At 40.4% G+C, this 21,418-nt stretch overlaps 1 protein-coding gene across 3 annotated transcripts in view; it reads left to right on the top strand.

The window, feature by feature from the left end:
* Window positions 1-15,676, top strand: part of LOC108147566 (cholesterol 7-desaturase nvd) — a 400,790-nt gene extending 385,114 nt beyond the window's left edge. For all 3 annotated transcript variants that reach the window (XM_041708695.1, XM_041708696.1, XM_041708697.1), the window contains 3 exons: window positions 14,620-14,731; window positions 14,786-14,959; window positions 15,028-15,676. In XM_041708695.1, the coding sequence (XP_041564629.1) occupies window positions 14,620-14,731; window positions 14,786-14,959; window positions 15,028-15,186 (445 nt within the window). In that variant the 3' untranslated portion in view covers window positions 15,187-15,676. The remainder of the gene's footprint in view (window positions 1-14,619; window positions 14,732-14,785; window positions 14,960-15,027) is intronic.
* Window positions 15,677-21,418: the final 5,742 nt, after the last annotated feature.

Here is a 21,418-nt window from a genome sequence, read left to right as displayed (position 1 = left end):
TAAGGCTTTCGATTCCATGAAAAAACTAGTTCCCTTAGGATTCCCGATCCCGTTAAACTTAAACTTCTCTGATCACATTGGCAGTATAGTTAGTAAAGCAAAAGGGGTTTTTGCCTTTGTTAAACGTTGGTCTAAGGAATTTGAGAACCCCTATACCACGAAACACCTATACATTTCCTTGGTTCGTCCAATTCTTGAACACTGCACGTGTGTTTGTTCTCCTCAATATACCTATTATCTGGACCTTATAAAATCGGTACAGAAACAGTTTTGCTTTACGGGGTTTAAACTGGGATACACATTGTCACCTACCATCTTACGTGTAAAGACTGTATCTACTGAACCTGCCCTCCCTCAAGGATCATCGGACCTGCCATGGTGTCATGTTCCTTCACAAATTAATAGCTGGACTTGTACATTCAAGCTACCTATTGCGTCAAATACGGTTCTCCATCCCTGTAAGGTTACTCGACACTTTTGACCTATTGCCCTCGATATTTGATCCATTTCGCGTTTTATGTTCGCATTTAACGAAATATATTTTTTAATATTTTCTGAATGCTTAGTTAATTTAATTGTAGTAAACATCCTAACTCACCAGTCCTTGCCCCCTCCCACTCGATGTGAGTCGGGTACTACTGTTTATGTTGGCAGATATTTGCTAACTTTAATGTAATAAATAAAAATAAAAATTTTTGGACAGACTCAAAATTAATTCTTCAATGGATGACCATGGACGCTACCAACATTATTTGTTTTGCGGCAAACAGAATTTTCGGTCGACATCTTACAGGAATCTGCATTTCATGAAGAATTTTGGTCATTAGTAAAGCAAAGTCCCCATTTATTAATCAGTTGGAATTAGATTGAATCAGTGTTGATGCAATCAGAGTAAGAGGAAGGTTAGCAAGATCAGAACTGATATTCGAAGCAAAGTCTCCTGCAATATTTCTAAGAAACCATCGATTCGTTGTACAATTTATTGAATTTCATCACTTTAATAACTTATAGACGGATTCCATGCGTATTAAAATGCATTTAGCCTAATGCGCATTTACTTATACAGGACTTCCCATAAGGCTAAATGCGCCTTTAAAGTAAACTCGATAAATAAATGCGACTAAACATTAAATATAAAAAATACTGAATATTAAACGATATTTCGTTAGTGTCGTACCACAACAGCTGGTTTTTATATGTAAGGATGGCACAATTTTTTGATTTCTTTGAATATAAAACCTATTTTGCGCAAATATAACTGAAAACAGGAGCAGGCGCAGCAAATCCTGGTTGCAGTACCACAACGCATTAATGCTGGATCTCTGGCAGGAACAAACGGGAAGCTGTGTTTATATTTTTAGAATTTGTGGTGGACTCCTCAAACAACACCATCAGCTCTCCTTCCTTGTCGTTCAAGTTGGCAAATGTCTCAATAGAACTATTTTTAGATTAACGTAAACTCGCTAAATTTTATGATTTTAAATTTATTTCGTTTTGATTTGCGACAATTCAAAAGTAAACAAACCCATATCAGCTGTTCGTGTCATTCACATGTCAGAGTAGCATAAGCTAAATGCTAATGCGCCAATGGAATCCGGCACATTTAAAAAGTCCACTAATGCGTCAATGGAATCCGGCATTTACATGCAAATTCAAATATTCCAATATCTCCTTCACGTGAGAAGCTATGGAATATCAATCCCAGAGTTCTAAATCGAAAGATTGTCTCTAATCGCTTGCATTGTTTTCACTGCAAGCCTTAGCAGATTATGAGTGGCCTGCCTGTTTATCGGCCACTCTATTTGCTATTACAGGGGTAGATTTCTGTGGCTCATTCCAAACGTTGTTTAAAAAACGTGGGAAACGACTTTTAAAGACATATACGTACATCTTCGTTAACATCGCCACGCAAGCGGTTCATGTAGAAGTGGTATCCAAACTCTCAACTAATGCATTCCTATCATGTTTTCGAAGGTTTATTGGGCGATGAGGCTTACCATCTTAGCTATATTGCGATACCACCACAAATTTTTTGGATGCATCAAGAAAAATGTTGTCCATTGGCAACGAAATTTTATACATCCACTACAACGTCGAGCAAAATGGACAACGTCCCGTCCGACATGAAAAAAATCAACATTTTATCATCCATGAATACAGCCTTCCGTGACAGTATTGGAACTAAGCTCGACTCACTACCATTGTTACTGGAAAGGTTTGAAGAATCCGTGTTGTGGATCCTAAAATTTCTAAATGATCGTTGCGGCGTTTTATACACAAGATTGCTCCTCCACCTTTGTAATATTTGAAGGAACATGGACCCCACAACGGGGGGAGGATATTCAAAGAGTACATTTTAAATAATCATTGCAAATTGCGAAATGCAATTACCCCCAGAGCAGGACTTGGAAATTCTGTCCACCATATTACTCCGGAGCAACAATTATGTGAGGAAATCTTAGCATGATCAGTTTTTAGTAAATCTGATGGAAGACTTGTGGTTGATTTCCCGTTTAGAGCGGATTCCTGCCAGCATGGGCTCGTAATAGATTTTTGGCACTAGAACGACCAAGATACAAATCTATAGGCGCAATATACCAATTTTATGGATGAAATCACATGGAACTCGTCGAGAAACCTAACCTGAATCAACCTTATTTCTTCATTCCACGTCTCTGCGTGTTTAAGCGCACTACCACTTTCACAAAGTTTAAAGTGGAGTGTGATTCCTCAAGTCAGCATCCTCTCTAAAAGCATTGACTGATCTTCTTTTAGTAAGGCCAAAAATTTTAAGTGATCTGTACTTACTTATTTCACTTTAATGATTCGCGTTGACAGCAGACGTGGTAAAGATGTATCGCCAGGTGCTAGCTAACTCAGAACACCGCAGATTCCAAAAAATTCTTTGGATGGACGACGTTCAAGCCGCTTCTTACTTACGATTTGAAGACCTTAACATATGAAACCGCCTCTTCTTGCCATCCGCAGCTTAGTCTACCTGGCTGTCTCATTTTAGAGTAGAATCTATTGCTGAACTGCGGCAAATTCAAAAAGGCGTCATAAAAACTCTAGAAAACGGGAAAATTGTACTGGCAAAATGGCACTCAAACCATCGTGAGTTTGGTCAAACCCAGCAGAAAAGGAAGTAACTCTGGACAAAGAATCATCAAGTAGCATGCTGGGACTCAGCGGAGATTATGTTAATTTTCTCGTCAGACCAAAAGCACTTCGCTGGTCTGCTTGGATGAGAAGACTGGGATATGCTTGTAGGAAATCATATTCATTCGAAACGGCATAGGGATCAGCTCAAGAAATGTTTTCAGCCAGTTATTCCAATACAAGGATCCTGCAGCAAGAATTAAGGGAAAACTCCTTCCCGACCGTTCATACGATGACTTAACTGCGCTTTCGGGTCCATACAGAACATGCCATATTCCCGCCATATTCGTTTGCTCCGCCACAAAGGCAGAACACATTGAAGTTGTGGCAGATCTTTCAATGGATGCATTCACCGCAGAACTAAAGCGCATGATTTCAAGACGCAGCTTATGATCAGATATATTCTGCAACAACGCCACGAATTTTACTATGCGTTTCACTCGCTACAGCACAGTTTGTAACTAGTGTCCTACCACTTAAGTTAAAAAAAAAACCGCAACTTTTGATATGCGCTTAACATTAATTGATAGTAAGTCTTGCCAAATGTATCCTACCGATTGCAATGGGTTAATGGCATACCATTTATATTTATTACACTAGTAGAGAATTGTATTCCAAATAAATTGTATATTTTCTTTATCTGTCTATCTGTCCGTATGAACGATGAGGTCCCGGAAGCTATAGTTAAGAAGATTTGGGAATTAACATGTAGATGCTAGTTGTGCCTACGAAGCGCAAGTCCATTTCAAAATGTGGCCACAAACCTCGAAAGAGCTGTCATGTCGATCTGAGACAGTTTTAAAGTCGGTACTGGCCACTTCGGGGATTTGAACTCGGTAGGACTTGATGAGCATCGCATTGAGAATAAATGGCTGTTCTGGCCGAACTTAAATCTGTTAACGGGGAACAGACTATCTTAAGTCATTCCAAACAGGACATTTTTTGAAGCCATTAAAATTTAATGTCACTGTTAGGAAAGATCGTTGGGTCATAGAAAATAAATGCTTCTACTGGGATAGAGACAATAGACTGGTGTGCGGAATTGGATCTTCACCGAATGTCCTGAAAAATAAATAAGGCCTAAAGTTTGAGGGAACTTAATTAAAAAACTCAAAATGGAATCACCCCTAATTTAGTGCCGTTCCTTAATGTTAAAATTGTTTCGTATAAAGTAGCTGGCTTAGCATGTAAGGTATTCTTTAAAAAATACCTTCATCTTATCACAAAATTCGATATATTTATACTTTTTGAAACATCTTTGGTCTATGACGGAGCGAGTTTTGCGAACTACTTTTCTGATCACTTGCTACTTCTGAGGCCAGCAGTGAAAACTGATGGTCGTGGACGGTTCAGTAGAGGAAGTGTACACGGAATCCGGAAGCAGCTTACGAACGTGGGATGCATTTTTTTTTCCAAACAATGAAAATACTGAAGCCATCAAAATAAACTCTGAAAACGAAAAACTGTTTTCGTATATACATATAAATATCAGTAACTGGCAAGCAGATTTTGAAAAGGTGTTCGATTTTGGACTGACATCAGAATATAATGAACTGATAATTACGGAGGATGTTAGTGCTCGTATCGGAAGCGCACAAGCTACATCGGAACCCACAAGTAAAGATCTTAGGGCCACTAGCACGGTTCGAAAATGAAAGGATTTAATCGCCGATAACATGAGTTGCCAAGCAGGCGAATATACCTTTACAAAGGTATATGCAAAGTCCATTGTTGACTACTGAGAGTGTCAACATTTGGTAACCGATTTGGTGGTAAGCGATAACCCGCACTCTGGTCCCCATCAAGGTTCATTGCTCTACATGAACCAGTCGACAAGACCCTACCAAAGCTGAACGGGAAGCTAAAATTAAAGGACAACCATCGCTGCTCAGCTTGATCGTGCAAAGTATCCAACCCCTCAAACCAGCACACTTATGGAATTTATTAACAATTTTCAATCAAAGCGATCTTTTCCTATACCTTTGGCTATGCCTTGCCTTTGGCTTTTAAGCCCGCTCTTTGTTTCCCGGACAAAATAAACAAATTAAATTTACAGTAAAGTGCAGCTGAAGTGAGCGGACGTGTTTCGCGCGAGCCCCGGCAAAAGTTGAAGAAAGTTAATCTTTTCAAAGACAAATGATAAAAAATACAAACAAAATAAAACACAATATGCGCGAAAGGACGCTAAAACAGAACTAAAAAGTTATTCAACAAAAAAAAAATCAATGATATGATTAAAACAAGTGCATAATTTTTTAATAATAGTGCAACGATTAAAAAAGGCTCAATGAGCTACGAACCAAATAAAGAGCGTCGAAGCTCTGCGATCCGAAGAGACGGGTACATCTCGTATATTAAAGCTCGCGATACCGAATTACCAAATAAAAAACAGCAAGAGCTTGCAAGTTGTATTAAAATGAATTGAGACCGATGTAACTCCAAATGAAGTTATCGATGACCTCAAAGAAAACTGTTTTTCTGCAAAGAACGTTAGTAACATCATTAACAAGAACAAAAAGCCAAAACCACTATTCCAGGTAGATCTGGAGCCAGATAGCAGAGTCTTGAAGAAAAATGAAGTGCATCTTATCTACAACCTGCAATACCTATTGCACCGAATTACTTGGATTGAGCCACATAAAAGGAACTGCTCAGTGCAATGCACAAACTGTCAGGAGTATGGACACATCAGGACATACTGCACACTCCGATAAGTCTGTGTAGTTTGTGGACACTTTCACAGTTCCGAAAACTGCCCTGCCAACAAGGAAGACCCCCAAGAGAAGAAATGTGGAAACTGCGGAGGAAATCATACGGCTAACTACATGGGTTGTGTGTTCTACAAGGAGTTGAAAAACCGCTTGCGACGAGTGACAACCACGCGCCTTAAAATTCCTCAAGGCGTGTACACTTATTCAAAATCGACTCCGGAAGTTTTTTTCGGCACGGCTGCAAGATCCTCATTTGGTCAGTTTAATACCCAGAAGGGCTTCTCATACACCCTTCGATCAGGAACGGAAAACCCATTCCAGTCTAATCAGCAGGTTCCAGGACAGTCACAAAGCACACACGAATCAATGATGGTTACCATACAACAAACATGAACAGAACATGATGTTAAAGTTGCTTGCAGCTAAGCAGTCCAAATATTTGATGGCAAACCTACGAATAACCATATGGAACGCCAATAGCGTTCACAGTTCCTGAATGAAAATCATATCGACATTATGCTACTGGTAGAGACGCACCTCACAAGCAAATACAACTTCCAAATAAGAGACCTTCTACCAAACAGATCATCCAGATAGAAAAGTCCACTGCGGAACCGGCAACCTAATTAGGAAACGTATCAAGCACCATTTTCACCAAAGGTTTGCAACAAACGTCTTACATGCCACGCCTATCATAGGGCAGCCAGGTAACGGAAACCTTTCTATAGCCGCCGTATACTTTCCGCCTCGCTTTAAAATTTCTGAAGGACAATTCATGGATTTTTACAGCTTACATGGAGAACGCTTCATAGCTGCAGAAAACTATAATGCTAAACACACGCACTGGGGATCACGACTCGTGAATCCCAAAGGAAGGCATTCGCCTACTCTTCTTCAAAACCAAAAAACCATAGGCCACCCCCAGAGGCTGACAACGCACAGAACCAACTGGCTGAAATATAAAAAGTATGTAAGTTCTCACAAAGAACTAACCCCATAGCTCAACATCGACTGTTTTACTGTTGCTCTTGAAGATATAAAATCTACAATTTTAACAGCTTATACTGGAAAAGAGGCGACTGCAAACCACCAGATCGCCAACCTCAAAACAAAGTCTTAAGGAAGCCACACGCCTACTAAACCGAGCCCTGAAGAAAGACGCTGTAAACGCACAACTACGGTAGATCGAAAAACTTTCGCCATTCAAAACAAAATATCCTCTGTGGATATCCTCACCAAAACCTAAGCTCTCCAATCGAAACAGTCACTCTGGAACTTATCAGGTAGCTGGGCCCGCAGCGTCGAGGATAGAGCCGAAGCTTTTGCTTCACATTTCGGAAAAGTCTTCCAGCCGAACTCAGTCCATTTGTGTTACCGCAAACCGAATTTGAAACTAATTCCATGTCAACACTGTTTCAGCCAAAGGAGGTCGCGAAAGTCATAGGGGAACTGAAACCGAAAAAGGCTCTGGGTGGTGACCTTATAAGCCCCAAAATGATAATTGATCTTCCAAACTCTGATATCGAGGTTATTTGTAAACTCTTTAATGGGATAATACGTCTGGGCTACTATCCTAGAATATGGAAAAAATCTACTATCATAATGATACCGAATCCCGGAAAAGACCACACAATTCCGTCGTCCTACAGACCAATTAGTTTATTATCGTGTATGTCTAACCTGTTTAAAACGCATAATACAATATCAGGAAGCACACAATGTCATCCCGGCACATCAATTTGGCTTCCGTCAAAGACAGCTAACACTCGAACAAGTTAACAGAAAAACATCAGAAATTCGCACAGCCTTCGAGCATCGGGAATACTGCAGCGCAATATTCCTCGATGTATCTCAAGCTTTCAATCGAGTCTGGCTCAATGACCTCATGTAGGTACCTACTCTTTTCGTCCTATATACAGCGGTTATTTCTACGAATGAGCAGCTAACGACATCTAAGTTTGCTGACAACACTGCAATCTTAAGTTGCTCTAGGTGCCCAAACCGAGTAACAACACATCTAGCCAATCACCTCATCGTAGTAGAGAGGTGGCTATCTGACTGGCGCATTAAAATAAATGGACAACTACGTTTACGCTGAACAGGCAAACATGCCCTCTACTATCATTGACTGATACGCAGATTCGCCAAGTCAACGAAGTAACGAATCTCGGCGTTCACCTAGACAGACGACTAACGTGGAGAAGACACATCGAATGCAAGAAAAGAAGAATTTAAAATTAAAAGCCAGCAGCTTCTACTGGTTCTTAAGCGCCCGATCGCCCCTGCGTCTGGAATACAACGTCCTGCTGTACAATTACACTCTCAAGCCCATCTGGACATATGGCTCCCAGCTATGGGGGAACGCGAGCATCAGCAATAGAGACATCATAAAGCTCGGACAATCAAAATTTCTGAGAACTATCACTGGGGCACCATGGTATTTTCGCAACTAAAACATCCACAGGGACCTCGGCATTCTTGCAGTAAAAGATGAAATACACAAACAAAAAGCGACCTACAATGAAAAACTCTTTGTGCACCCAAATCATCTCGCAAGAAGCTTGTCTCGGGTTTCCAGCAGAACCCGTCTACAACGAAACGACCTCCCAACCCAGCAATAGTTCTCAGGGCCCCATAACTCAGTCATACGACTGTTAGTTAGGTTATTACCATAAGATTTGATACACTTATTGTTAGTATCCGTAAAGAAAAGATTCAATATATAAAAAGTAAAGCATATAAAAAAAATGTATGTAAACATCAGCTTTTGTTTGAAGCCCCAAAAAAATTTTATCGGTCATCATAATTGAGTTTCACAATAGGATGTGACCTAACCTTACCTATGATGTGACAGTTGCATCTTAAGCTTTTAATTTAAAGAAAGAAAGAAAGATCTGGAAAATCTTCTGGCCGAGGTTTAAAGGAACAGATTTAAAATGTAGTCAGGCAGTCCATTTTGGAGCCAGCTCGCGGTCGGAAGTTGTAATCAAACAAATTTTTTTAAGTGTCTTGTGTTAGCGATAATTTGTAAAGATCATTCATAAAAAAAAATTTAAAAAAACATAAAAATATTTTTTATGTATTCGCTAAGATTTATGCTCAGAGAGAGAGAGAAAAAGAGTATGGATAAACATTTGGATTAAGTTTTTGCTGTCGCCAAGCTGTGGAAATAGACGGCGCAGCTTATCGCTTGGTAAAGACGTGCGTGGTCTAATTACATTTGCACTTGCACTTCCTGCATTGTTGCCCAGAATACAGTGTGTACTCTGTACGTATGCACACTATATCTCCCACCTTTTCGAAACTAATAAACTAATCTGCTACCTTAATGACTAACTTATGTTCTGTTTCATTTTTCAATTAAACTTGATCTCCTATTTTAAATTCAAAATTTACCATACTTTTAGCATATTGAAGTTTTTGTTTTTGTTTGTTCGCTTCTAACATTAATCTTGCTCTTTTAAATGCTTGTACTATTAAAATGTTTGAGTTATTTAAAATCGGCCTCTGTTTTATCAGCTGAGATGTTTAAGCGGATGAACTCATTAAATGATAGTGTGCGTGGAAGCTATGATTTTAATATTTAAAATTTTATATAGGTCTATAATTATTGAATTTTTGAATTCTTTTCCCATTCTGTCTTCATTGGACCGTTCTTTAGAAATAAAATCTGCAAATAAAACTTTTGCTACTGAGCCTGCACTTTTGTTTTTTATCGATATTGCCAGAAGGTATTTTGTCAAGTAGCAGATTAAGGTTACCGCGTATTCATTTCCTTGCTCAGATTTGGGTAGTGGACCGATCATATCCACAATAAACCTGTCTAAAGCCATTAGTGAGGTCTCAGTTATTGTTATTGGAGTTTTGAAATGCTTAGTCGTGTTTAACCTTTGGAATTTTGAAAATTTGAAATTTGTAATTTCTCGTGTCATATTTTTTCAAAATTAATGCCTTTTTATTTTTGTAATGCTCTAGCTATACCCGTATAACCTCCTTGAATGGGATCGTCATGGAATGTAAACAGTCTTCTTTCCCTTTTCGTTATTTAATAAAAGGGTCACCTGCTTGAGTAGCGCTTCTTTTATTTTTTTTAGTATTTTATTGTCCATTAATTTAAAAGATTCTATTGAATTTGTTTCAAAGTATACCAGCTTGCTTTTCAAGCCTTTGGAGGAACTGACCAAAGTCGATAATTCCCTTGGTGTACATATTGCTAACATCAATTCATCCTTTAACTTTTTTCCATGTTTCGTACCTGATCATTTACAATAACTTCGTATACGTTGGGCTGAGAAGCTTTACTAAAATAATGCCCAAGCAAATCTACTTGATCTTTTCCTGCGCAGGAACTTTTCTATTTACTTTGGATTCTGGTAGTGACTTTAAAGATTGTTGTTGTCATGTCCTTTAGATCTATGGCTATTCTTGATAGCTCACCAGCTACATAATTGTATTTGTCTTAACAATTCGTTCAATAAGTCTTCCTACTAACATATTAAAACTCATTTTTTCAGTAAAATTCCTTTTTATTCATCAACATAGTTCTCTTTTAGGACGATTCAATAAACTTTTCTATACCACTTTTATGAAACGATTTGTCGTGGCATTTAAAATATGAATTAGTTTTGGCGATTGCTGTTCGAGTCAAACTTCTTAACACAGATCATCTTTTTGAGTTCTGCGGCGTACTAGTAGACGGAGGGGGCCAGACTTGGAGAATACAGTAAGTACGGCAGCAATTCTTAGCCCAATTCATGAATTTAATACACAAATTTTTCTACATTTTCTGGTATAACTGCTTCATTTCGCCGCCCAACGCGCTCCGCTTTACTGGTGTCTATACGACATCTTTTAAGCTCAGCCTACCAATAACAAATGGTTGATTTTGTTGTTTCAAAGCCCGAGTAATGTTTTTCAAGCCATTCCTGTAACAACAGTGATTTTTATACCCTTGCAGATGGTATTATAATTTCAGTCAGAAGTTTGCAACGCAGTGAAGGAGACATTTCCGACCCTACAAAGTATATATATTCTTGGTCAGCATCACTAGGAGAGTCTATCTAGCCATGTCCGTCTGTCCGTCCGTTTCTACGCAAACAAGTCTCTCAGTTTTAAAGCTATCTTCATGAAATTTTCCCAAAAGCTGTCCTTTTAATGCAGGTAGTATATAAGTCGGAACGACCAAATCGGACGACTATGGCGTATAGCTCTAATAGAAACAATCGGAAAAATAAATAAAAAACAATTATAACTTTGCTGTTTTAACATTGTTTTTTTAGTTCTTCGATATAAAGTAATTTTTTTGTTCTTTGACATATAGTAATGGTTTAATATATCAGAATAACGGTTAAAATTTGTTTAAACAATAAAAATACATCATAACCTCAAAATAAGTAAATCATAATTTTAACGTTTTCAAGAATATTTAATTTGCAATAGCTGCAAGGGTATATAAACTTCTACTTGCCGAAGATTGCTTTCTTTCTTGTTTTTCATTAAAAATCAATGATGAATGTGTTTAACACGAAATTGCTTCGGGTTCATTTTTTTGAAAACCACAAAAGTAGCGTCACTGTAACTTGTAAACGACTGGTTGGATTGTCATGTTATTTTCACAGTATGCCTAAAAAGGTTGCATATTTGAATGGCATATGGATTTGATTTATGTAAGTTGGGAGACTTTTTGAACAACGTAGTAAGATACTCCACCGTGAACTCATATTCTTTTACACCAAGCCTCATTCTTGTTAACTTTTAACTTGGGTTTACCCAAGTTAAGCTACTGGTAAGTAGAGTCCATTATAAATTTAGCTTAAAACTGCTCTGCTCTGCTATGCAACATTCTTTGCTGAATTCAGGGTATTGTATTAAGGTTGGTATTGTAGTCGAAGGCAATCTACTGGAAATCAGTTGTCCATTTGAATTTTACATTCTTTTTACATAATTTTGTTATTATGACGTGAATAGTAGTAGCGAATGCGTAGGGACTGCGCATCATATATTTGGAGTCATCAGGCAATATACTTTTATCGGAGAATTTATGTCCAAGAAAAGTGACTTCGCTTAAATGAACACTTTTCTGGTTTCAACTTGAGGTTGTTTTTTCTGCACAGATCAAAAACAATTGTTAGATTTTTAGTCGAATGTTGTTCAGAATAGCCTATGACAATTATGTTTCCAATTATAAAAATTTCTTTGATTTCTCTGGCAATGATTTCTTTGGTACTAGCAATAATAGACTATTATATTCAGATACAGATTGTTCCACTATCTTATCTTCTACCAGATTGTTTACTTGCTTACCAATTTCGTCTTGTTGAGAATGAGCGCTTAAGTTTTTGATGTTAGTCGGCTCATCGATTTTTTATCTTAATCTTTGTTTATAAAATTTGTTTGTTGAGATTGGGTCCGATTCCAACCCAAATAAGTCTGTATAAATTAAACACAAGTCGAGAAGGGTTTTCTTATTCTGGTGTAAAATTCTATTTTAGTTTTGAAATGATTATTATTATTTAAATTGAAAATGATATAGGTATTTAATGGTTCAAATTTTAATTTGTTTATATTGAGATTTTTTGTACTTTCGGTTGTATTTAAAATTTGTATGTATGCGAATTTCAAAATTTGAATTTGAATTTCAATATGCGTACCGTCCTTTTTTTGGTTAGGAATTAAAATTTGTTCACCTCTTTTTTTTATTTTTTTTTAATTACTTCCCATCGGGATAGATCAACTTTTTCATCATTTGTTGTATTTTGAAAGATTTAAATTTTTATAGCTTGATTAATATTGTCTTAAAATCTACAAGTCACATTTCGTAGTGAAATTCAGTTGACAATTGAATTTTTCATTGAAATCTATACCTATTATTCCGTCTCCTTCTAAAATTTTTTACCGCCCCCTAATTCAAGAAATGAGAAGCCCATTGAACTACTTAAACCTTTTCCTATTCCCGTTATCTGTGTGATTTTATTTTGATCAATATCCAAAAAATCATAAAAGTTTTTTTTAATAACAGAAATGTTAGTTCCAGTATCAATTAAAAAGGTGGTCATTTTATAAATTAAGAAAGATGTTTAGATTAAGATTAATAGATTGAATGAATTTAAGGCTTGTGTATGACGGACATTGTTATGATTTTCTCTGTTATTGTTTGAATTGTTGCTGTTTCCTTTTTAGTTTTTAATAACTCTACCATTATTGTTATAATTATAATTGTTTCTATTGTTGTTAATATAATTTCTGATATGACAACTATCTACCGCTATAGTTGTTTCCTCGGTTCCTTCTTTGACTGTATTGGACAGTACTGGAATTACCTGTCATTCCTATACTGCAGTGTATTTGTTACAGCTTCATTTATAGTCTTAAACATACCTGCCTCCAAGATGGTTTTAATATTCCCGTGCTCGCAGTTTTTGACTATGGTTGTTTTTTCTTCTTTCGTGCTAAAAGTGTCCGCGTGATCAGCACTCGATAACTCAGCACTCTAATAACTTACGGAAATTATATACTTCGCTTGTAAATTGCGTAGCTGTTATACCTTTTTGATTAACATTAGCCAATTTAGCTTTTAGTATGTCTGATGTTTTACCGACAATTTTAGCCTGCAATTTCATGATAATTCCATCGATGGTAGTCTCGTCTTCGTAAGTGTTTGTAAGTGCCTTTTGTGAGATTTACCAGTTAAATTGCCATAAAGAATCTTTACAGATGGATTTTCTTTAAAAGATTTTACAATTTGGTATGGTCCTTAGAACTATTGCTTTCTGTGTTTTAGAGCAGGGTATTAATGGGGAATGCGATATAAAATATTATATTTTTCCATATAATTGTTTTAAAGTTCATTGAGAATTGGGGATCCCTTTCGAAAGTTTCTCGACTTACATTTTCTGTGTCATTTTCCGATTATCTTCTCCGTTTATCTGAATGTGATTGGGACAGGGTTGAGTTGTTGGGTCTTGGTTTTAATTGTTGTAATTTTTGGAGGATATCCAGTTTACATTTTTACTTGCGATTTTCCATCTGGTTTCTGCTATTACTTTTATCGCTTTTTTCCTGAGAGCACCAGTTTTTTTTTCGTTTCCTTTTTTTTATAGTTCATTTTTTTTTCTAAAAGAAGAGATAAACAAATACAGTAAGAAATATACAGACAGACTTCACAATCTTGTAAATAATTTAGCCCTAGGTCTAGTAGACAATAGCTTAACATTCAGGAGACTCAAAAGATTCCACATTCTTGATCTTCCTGATAGGTAAATTTAAGTAAACGAGAAATTAAATTAATAGCAGATTTCACTGGAAATCTGCTATTTCTGTTATGTAAGTATAATTCATTAGACAGATTGTAAATAAAAATTAAATAAAAAAAAAAAGAAATTCTTCTTTTTTGGTTTCTGTATTCCTAACGCATTTAACACATGTCATGTCACGGTCGCAATGAATTAACCGAGTTATTTAATTAAACTAAACGCATCCAATTAAAAATAAGGAGAGAGAGAAGCATTAGCATTTGGGTCAAATTGTTGCTGTCGCAGCTATTCGCTCGCTAAAGGCGTGCACGGTCAATTTACATTTGCACTTGGTGATCCTGCAGGTTTGGCAATAACATTGTTGCCCAGACTACAGTGTGCACACTACAGTAGGTTTTGAGTTATTATTATATATTTATTTAACAGGTATTTTGCATTTAAATTTAAATTTGGTAACTTTAAAAAACATTTATTAATCTTCGTCAAATTTTTTTTAGTTGGTTCCCAGCTCCTGGAAAATTAAAGCATTTAGCTACAGTTAATCTTACTCACACACTGGAAATATTCGGAAGGTTTAACTGTTTTCGGATGGATGTTTCTGGCAAACAGGTTAGTTATTTTAATTTATTTTGTTATTTTGCTTTGACCAATTTATTTTTCAAGATCGGACCGTCATACGTATGCCTTGAAATTAATTCATTTACATTTGGAAAAATTAAAATTATTCAAGTAATTACACCAATCGAGCCGTTATTGCAAAAAGTAATTCATCGGTTTTATGGCCCCCGTTGGTTAGCGCCTCTTATGAAAATATTTATTTGTGGGGAGAGTCTCATGGTAAATAAAATATTTCGGCACAACACTATAATTTTTTTTCGTTTAATTTGTTTTTTTTTTCATTTTAGTTTGAACGCGATATAAATGTATGGAACTATAAGGTGTTTAAACGGAATCCCATTTTAGCTAAAGAAGATTCATCGATAAAACAGTTTAGATTATGGTTCTCACAATTCTATACATCTAACAGCAAGTCATATTCGGAAGTAGCTAATGTTGGCTGGTAGTTTTTTATATAAAACTAATCTGCATTTTTTCTTTTTTTCTTCAAAAACTAATTGAAGTAAATTTATAATCATTTATAATAAAACTCAAAATAATAGTTTATTTTTAACTTTTATATATTAACATGCCTGCCGTTCTTCAGCTTAGATCGGGTCTATACTTAAATCTATGTTTAACTTTATTTTCCTTCCTTTCCTTGCCTTCAAGCCTGTCCGTTCATATTTTCAAAAACGGATATGTACTTTTTATATGATTTTTGTCCTCTTTGTCCTTCGCCCACGGACAGATTCTACCCAAGGACAAGGAAGGATATGAGATGACGAAGGATTACTAGGATGTGTAGGATAACCTTGATCATAATTATGTAAGAGAGTGACTAGAGTGAAGTGTGTAACATGGATTGGAAACAAATAAATATATAGAACAAAGTACAACTGATAACATAGCAATAATTAAACGAATAAAAGATAAATAAAATAAATGCAACGAGGTAGTACAAGAAGTTAAATTGGAAATTTTACATTTAATTGAAGTAATGGTTGATCATGTGAAGAGTGGAAAAAGTTCGATTAAAACTACCGAAACAATCGGTTATCGACGGTTCAAGGTTGCACCGAGCGGTTCGATCCGGGTGAGCGGGTCGATGGTTCGATGCACTCCGAGCGGTTCGGTTGAGCGAACAATCTTCGGCGGGTAGCGACGGGCGGTTGTGTTGCAGGTAGTTCTGAACAAGCGGCTCGATCGTGCGTAGATTTTACACAGACGTTGGCGAACGAATGGTTGCCGACAGTTTGAAGTCGCGGCGATGGTTCGAGCGAGGTGCTCCTTTGCTGTCGTCGGTAGTCGGGCGGTTTTAGATAGCTCGGGTCGCGTGGACGTCAGAGTGCAACAAGTCCGAACTATTACAGAGTAGAGAATTAAGTGTTTCGATTGGTTCGAAGACTGTAGAACGTCTATACAGTGGATTATACGTTCGATGGCCAAGAACGATAGAATAATAGCCATTCGCACAGAGGGCAGCTGCTTAGCATAAAAATAGGGCAGTTCAGCATTGATTAATTGAATATCCATTGTCAGTTAGGCTTTCATTTGTATAGGCGGCGAACTGTAGAGCACAGGTCGGCCGCTGAGCCAGACCTCCAAATAATAAATATTATATATCCAATAACATGTATTAGGCGGCGCGCTGCAACGCAAAGAACTGTCGTTTAGCATGGGGATGGAAATTAATGGAATTAAAAGTAATGCAAGAAACGAAAAGTAATGATGCTCCTTTTTGTGTCTTGCATACAAACAACAGATGAGTCCCTGCGATAAAATTTGGATTAAATCTTTAATTTTATTAAGAAACGCTAATGTTATGAAAAAAATTACCAAATATTAGCAATGACTGTCTGCAATTGCTTGTGAAGCAGTATCGTACAGCTGATCGACTAGCTTCAGCATGCTAGGAAAAAAATATAAGAAGAAGTGTGAGGAGTCTTAAAACTCCCCACAAATCCCAAAGTAGGAGAGCTGCATAGCAACAGCGAAGAAGGAGAGAATACCAGAGGAGTCAAGGGCAACAAGGTCAAACTTTAAACAACGGACCTTGGACACGGGCAAAGCGGAGACACCGTGAATTAACGGTACCACGCTAGACATTGGACCATCCCAAGGCAAGGGCAACAAGGTCGAACGTTGAATTGGAGGACTTTGGACTTGCACAAAGAGGACGGACCGTGAACTAACTGTGCGGCAGTGGACCTTGGACCCGATCACGCGAGCTGAAGAAGATGAATAACGGCACCATCACCGGCTAGGGTGCTAGGTTGTGGTACAACCGAGCTCAGGTAGTACTTGCGTGGAGTCTGCGATAAAGGTGGCTGGGCGAAGAGGTCGAACCTAGTTCTACCTGCTAGGCGAAACACCTTGCCGGTCCCGACAGTGAGGTTCGCATAACATCCAGAGTCTCGAAGGAGCCGTCACGAGTCAGATACCAGCAAGCAGTCGACGACGAGGAGCGACGCCGCACAACTCTTGCGTTATTCTTTGGTCAAAGGCAATCACCCAATATAAATTTAGTGGAACGATCCCACAACCTGTCTGAGCTAGCCGCCCGTTTACGTAGCGAGCTTAGGTTGTTACATCTGGCGCCCATGAGTGATTGCCCTGATCAAGAAAACAAAAGATCCAAGATGGAAAGTCCTGTATTTATAATCTCAGGAAAGAGGACTTCGCCGAGGTGAGCAATGTTCTGGGAATAGAACTTGAGGGCTCGGTAGAGGCGATGAGGAAGACCCTGGCAGAGACGATTGACCGTATAGCAGAAGTCCCGGTCGTGGCAGAGATGGTGTCACGTTTGGAGATCAAATTCCGGATGCTGCCGGTCCCAAAATTTGAATTAACTACTTCGAAATTCGAAGGTCTGGATATTTAGAGCATGGCAACCGACGGCAAGCAGCGAGAAGGCAGCCGAGAGAGGAGAGAAATCGTACGGGCACATCTGCAGGACTACGCCAAGGTTGCCAAGCAAGTCCGAGAGTGGAACTTTCGGTATGACGGCAACGATAAGCCACTGGAGTTCCTGGAGCAGGTGGAGAGGTCAGCCGTGACATACGGTCTGGATATAAGCCAGATCCCACGAGCAATGCCGGAGCTGCTGCAGGGCAAAACCCTAAAGTGGTTCATAGCCAACAACCGGCAGTGGGACAACTGAGGTGCTGGACGAGCAATGGGAGATGTTGGAGCTGGAGAACATCTCCCAAAGAAGAGCCACCTAGTGCCAAAGCCAAGGGCAGAGCAGGGTGCGGTGCCAGGAGGACACGGACGCGCCACGGAGGTATACGCCGCAGGACCACGGACCACCAGCCGATCGCAGTGGATTTATCCAGAATCCAGCCAACGTTTATCGGAGATGCGGGGGCGCAGACCATTGGACGAAGGAGTGCCGAAATCGGCGACTCACGTTCTGCTGGCGATTCGGGAATATAGGTGCCCGAACGGTGGAGTGCTCAACGATCCCAGCCTCCGAGGGGCGGCCAGGGATCTTAACTGGCTGCCTCTCGAAAATAATGGGCGACCTGAAAGCGGAAGAAATTCAACTGTCCATCACAGTGCTTATAGGAGACGCAAATGTGAAGGCCACGGTGGTCACAGGCGCCACAGCGAGCTTCATCAGCAAAGAGCTGGCGGACAGGCTGCAGGCGGCAGGAAAGGTTAGACCCACAAAGAGGCAGGTACGGATGGCGGTAGATGCGGAACCTACCAGAATTGATCGAACCACTGGTGCTACGATGGAACTTTCTCACCAAAATTGGAGCCGAGTTGAAGTGCGCAGGTTACAGCGCTGTGATACCGGCGAGGGACAGACAGCGAGGATGGCTGGAGGAAAAACTGTCGGTAGCAGTCGTGGAATCCCCGAAGGGATTTTCGGGAAAGGATGTGGACCAGTTTTTAAAGAACGTGTTGGAGAGCCTGGAAGAATGATCAGCCGGTTAAAAAGCGGTACTATCCGAAAAATCCAAAAATGCAGGGCGAAATCAACGCCAAAGTAGACGATCTACTTAAAAGGGCTGCATCGAGCCGCCAAGGAAGTCCGTTCAGCTCACCAATAGTCATAGTGAGGAAGAAGACCGGGAAATGGAGGCTGTGTGTGGATTTAAGGCAGATTAACCCAAAATCCGTGAACGATGCATATCCAATGCCTATGATCAACTATATCCTGCTCCGTTGGAGGCAGCCAGCAGGCAGAACACCGCATTTACAGTGCCAGAGAAAGGCCTGTTCCAATGCAAAGTTATGCCTTTTGGTTTACAATCGGCATCAGCAACATTCCAGCGGGCGTTGGACCAGGTAATATGACCCGAAATTATGCCGCACGCTTCGCGTATCGGGATAATATAATCGTCATCGGACGGACGCTAGAAGAGCACATGCGTAACCTAAAGGAAGTATATAGAAGACTGCGAGCGGCGAACCTGAAAGAAAACGTTGAAAAGTGTAAATTCTTCGGGAAGGAACTTCAATACTTAGGGCATCGCACTACAGACCAGGGAATCGGGACGGATCCGGAGAAGGTATCGGCGATAGGGTGGCTAAAACCACCAGCAACTCTCAAAGAAGTGCGGCATTATTTGGGAGTGGCGTCGTGGTACACGCTTTTTGTACCAGATTTTGCCACGCTAGTGCATCCGCTGAACGCCCGAACTCCGAAAGAGTGTCAAATGGGAATGGACCGACGACCACCAGCAGGCCTTTGAAGCTGTCAAGGCGAGGTTGGTCGCCGACCCAATTTTGGCATGCCCGGATTCCACAAAACCGTTTGTGCTGCAGACCGATGCGAGCGATTATGGGTGTTATTCTCACTAAAAATTCTATTCCAGCCGGACCTTTTCTCGACCACTGAAAAAGAATGTTTAGCAATTGTGTGGGCCATAAAGAAATTAAAGCCATACCTAAAGAGATACCACTTCAAAGTGATAACAGATCATATGGCCCTAAAGTGGTTGAATAGCATCGACAGCCCAACAATACGACTTCGAAATCGCATACTGGAAAGGCCAGCTGAATACTGTGGCGGACGCACTGTTCCGGCAGCACTTGCCTGAAACCTGCCGGATGAAGACGAAGTCACCAGGTCAACCGGCCGAATGTAGCTGGATAAGGGGCATGAGGGGCAAGATAGCTCAGAGCCCCCAAAAATATCCGGACTACTTGGTGGAGGTCGTACGGTTGTACCGGCACATTACTCACATAGCGGGAAACGAGGATGTTATCGCATGCAAGCTATGCGTACCAATCGGATCAAGTCAGCGAGTCATTGCTCATTGAATCACGATATGCCGACGTCCGGAGACATGGGCAGCCGGAAGACAATCGCGAAAGTGGCAGCGAGGTATCATTGACCGGGCATGCACAGCGACATCAGGAAGTATGTGCGGAACTGTGAGAGCTGCCTTAGATACAAGCCCAGTCAGCTTCAGGCGGCCAGAAAAATGCCCTCGACCACAGTATGCGCCGATTGCGTTGGGCTGCTTCCTCGGTCGAAGCACGAGAACTCGATGCTACTAATGCTCGTAGATCGGTTCTCGAAGTGGGCGGAAACAGTGCTAATGCGTAGGGCTACCACCGAGGCGTTTGAAAAGACAATCCGGGAAAGGATATTCTCTAGGTACGGCGTGCCGAAGGTCTTGATCACCGATAACGGGGTGCAATTCACGAGCAGGGCGTTCAAGCGGTCCTTGACAGAGTTGGGCGTGCGGCACCAGTTCACAGCCCCGTACACGTCACATAAAAATCCCACGGAGAGGGCCAATAGAACTGTAAAAACAATGATCGCCCAGTTTGCCGGACAAGACCAGAGAACGTGGGATGAGAAATGGCCAGAATTGCAGCTGGCCGTGAACACTAGTGTAGCCGAGTCCACAGGGTATTGACCGGCATTCGTCACGCAGGGTACATAGCCCAGGTTACCGAGCGCGTTGTTTGATGAAGAAACCACCGGCACAGGAAGGGAAACCCAGACCCCGCCGGAAAATGCAAGAAAAATAAACGAAGTCTTCGAGCTGGTCAGACGGAACATGGAGGAGGCGGCGCGCCACTACAATTTCCGGAGGCGCCCTTGGAAACCACAGATCGGAGACACGGTATGGGCCAAGGAGCACCATCTATCCAAGGCAGGAGAAGGATTCGACTGGCCCCCAGATACGAAGGGCCGTTTAAAATAGGTAATTTCGACTCTCCGGTTATTTTCGGCGGCACGAAAACACGGGCAAAGAAAGGAAAACACACATAAGCCAGTTAAAACCGCAAAGCAAAGTGGGGCAGTCTCAACAAATCCGGCGGATCGGAGGAGCACTGTACCCTAACCGAAGAAAGGGGGAGGACGATACACGGTATCGAAATTAGCAGTCAACACACACACATCAGGAGCGCGAGAGCGGGACAGGGAGGGTTTAAAAGCCGTAGGCACCGATACCGGCTAAACGCACACATGCACGGGTTGCGTAGGAGGCGTGTACACGGAGGGCACCGTTACTTTTAAACATTTCACGGGCACAGCGCGGAGAGCGAGTCCCGTTACCGGTACACGTCTCCGCGAATAACGGAACCGAGGATACGCGGAAGAACCGAGGTTTCGTCAGCGACGGCGCTGCACGGAGCAGGTCTTTCCGAAAAGATAGTCATCCTGAGCGCACGCAGCAACAGTACCAAGCAACAAGTGGAGCACGAGGTGAGGGAGGAGCGCACCAG

This window comes from Drosophila elegans, unplaced genomic scaffold (assembly GCF_018152505.1).
Source record: "Drosophila elegans isolate 14027-0461.03 unplaced genomic scaffold, ASM1815250v1 contig_37, whole genome shotgun sequence".
NCBI classification, from domain to species: Eukaryota; Metazoa; Arthropoda; class Insecta; order Diptera; family Drosophilidae; genus Drosophila; species Drosophila elegans.
Note: the sequence above shows the minus strand (reverse complement) of the source record. Positions and strands in the feature narration are given on the sequence as shown.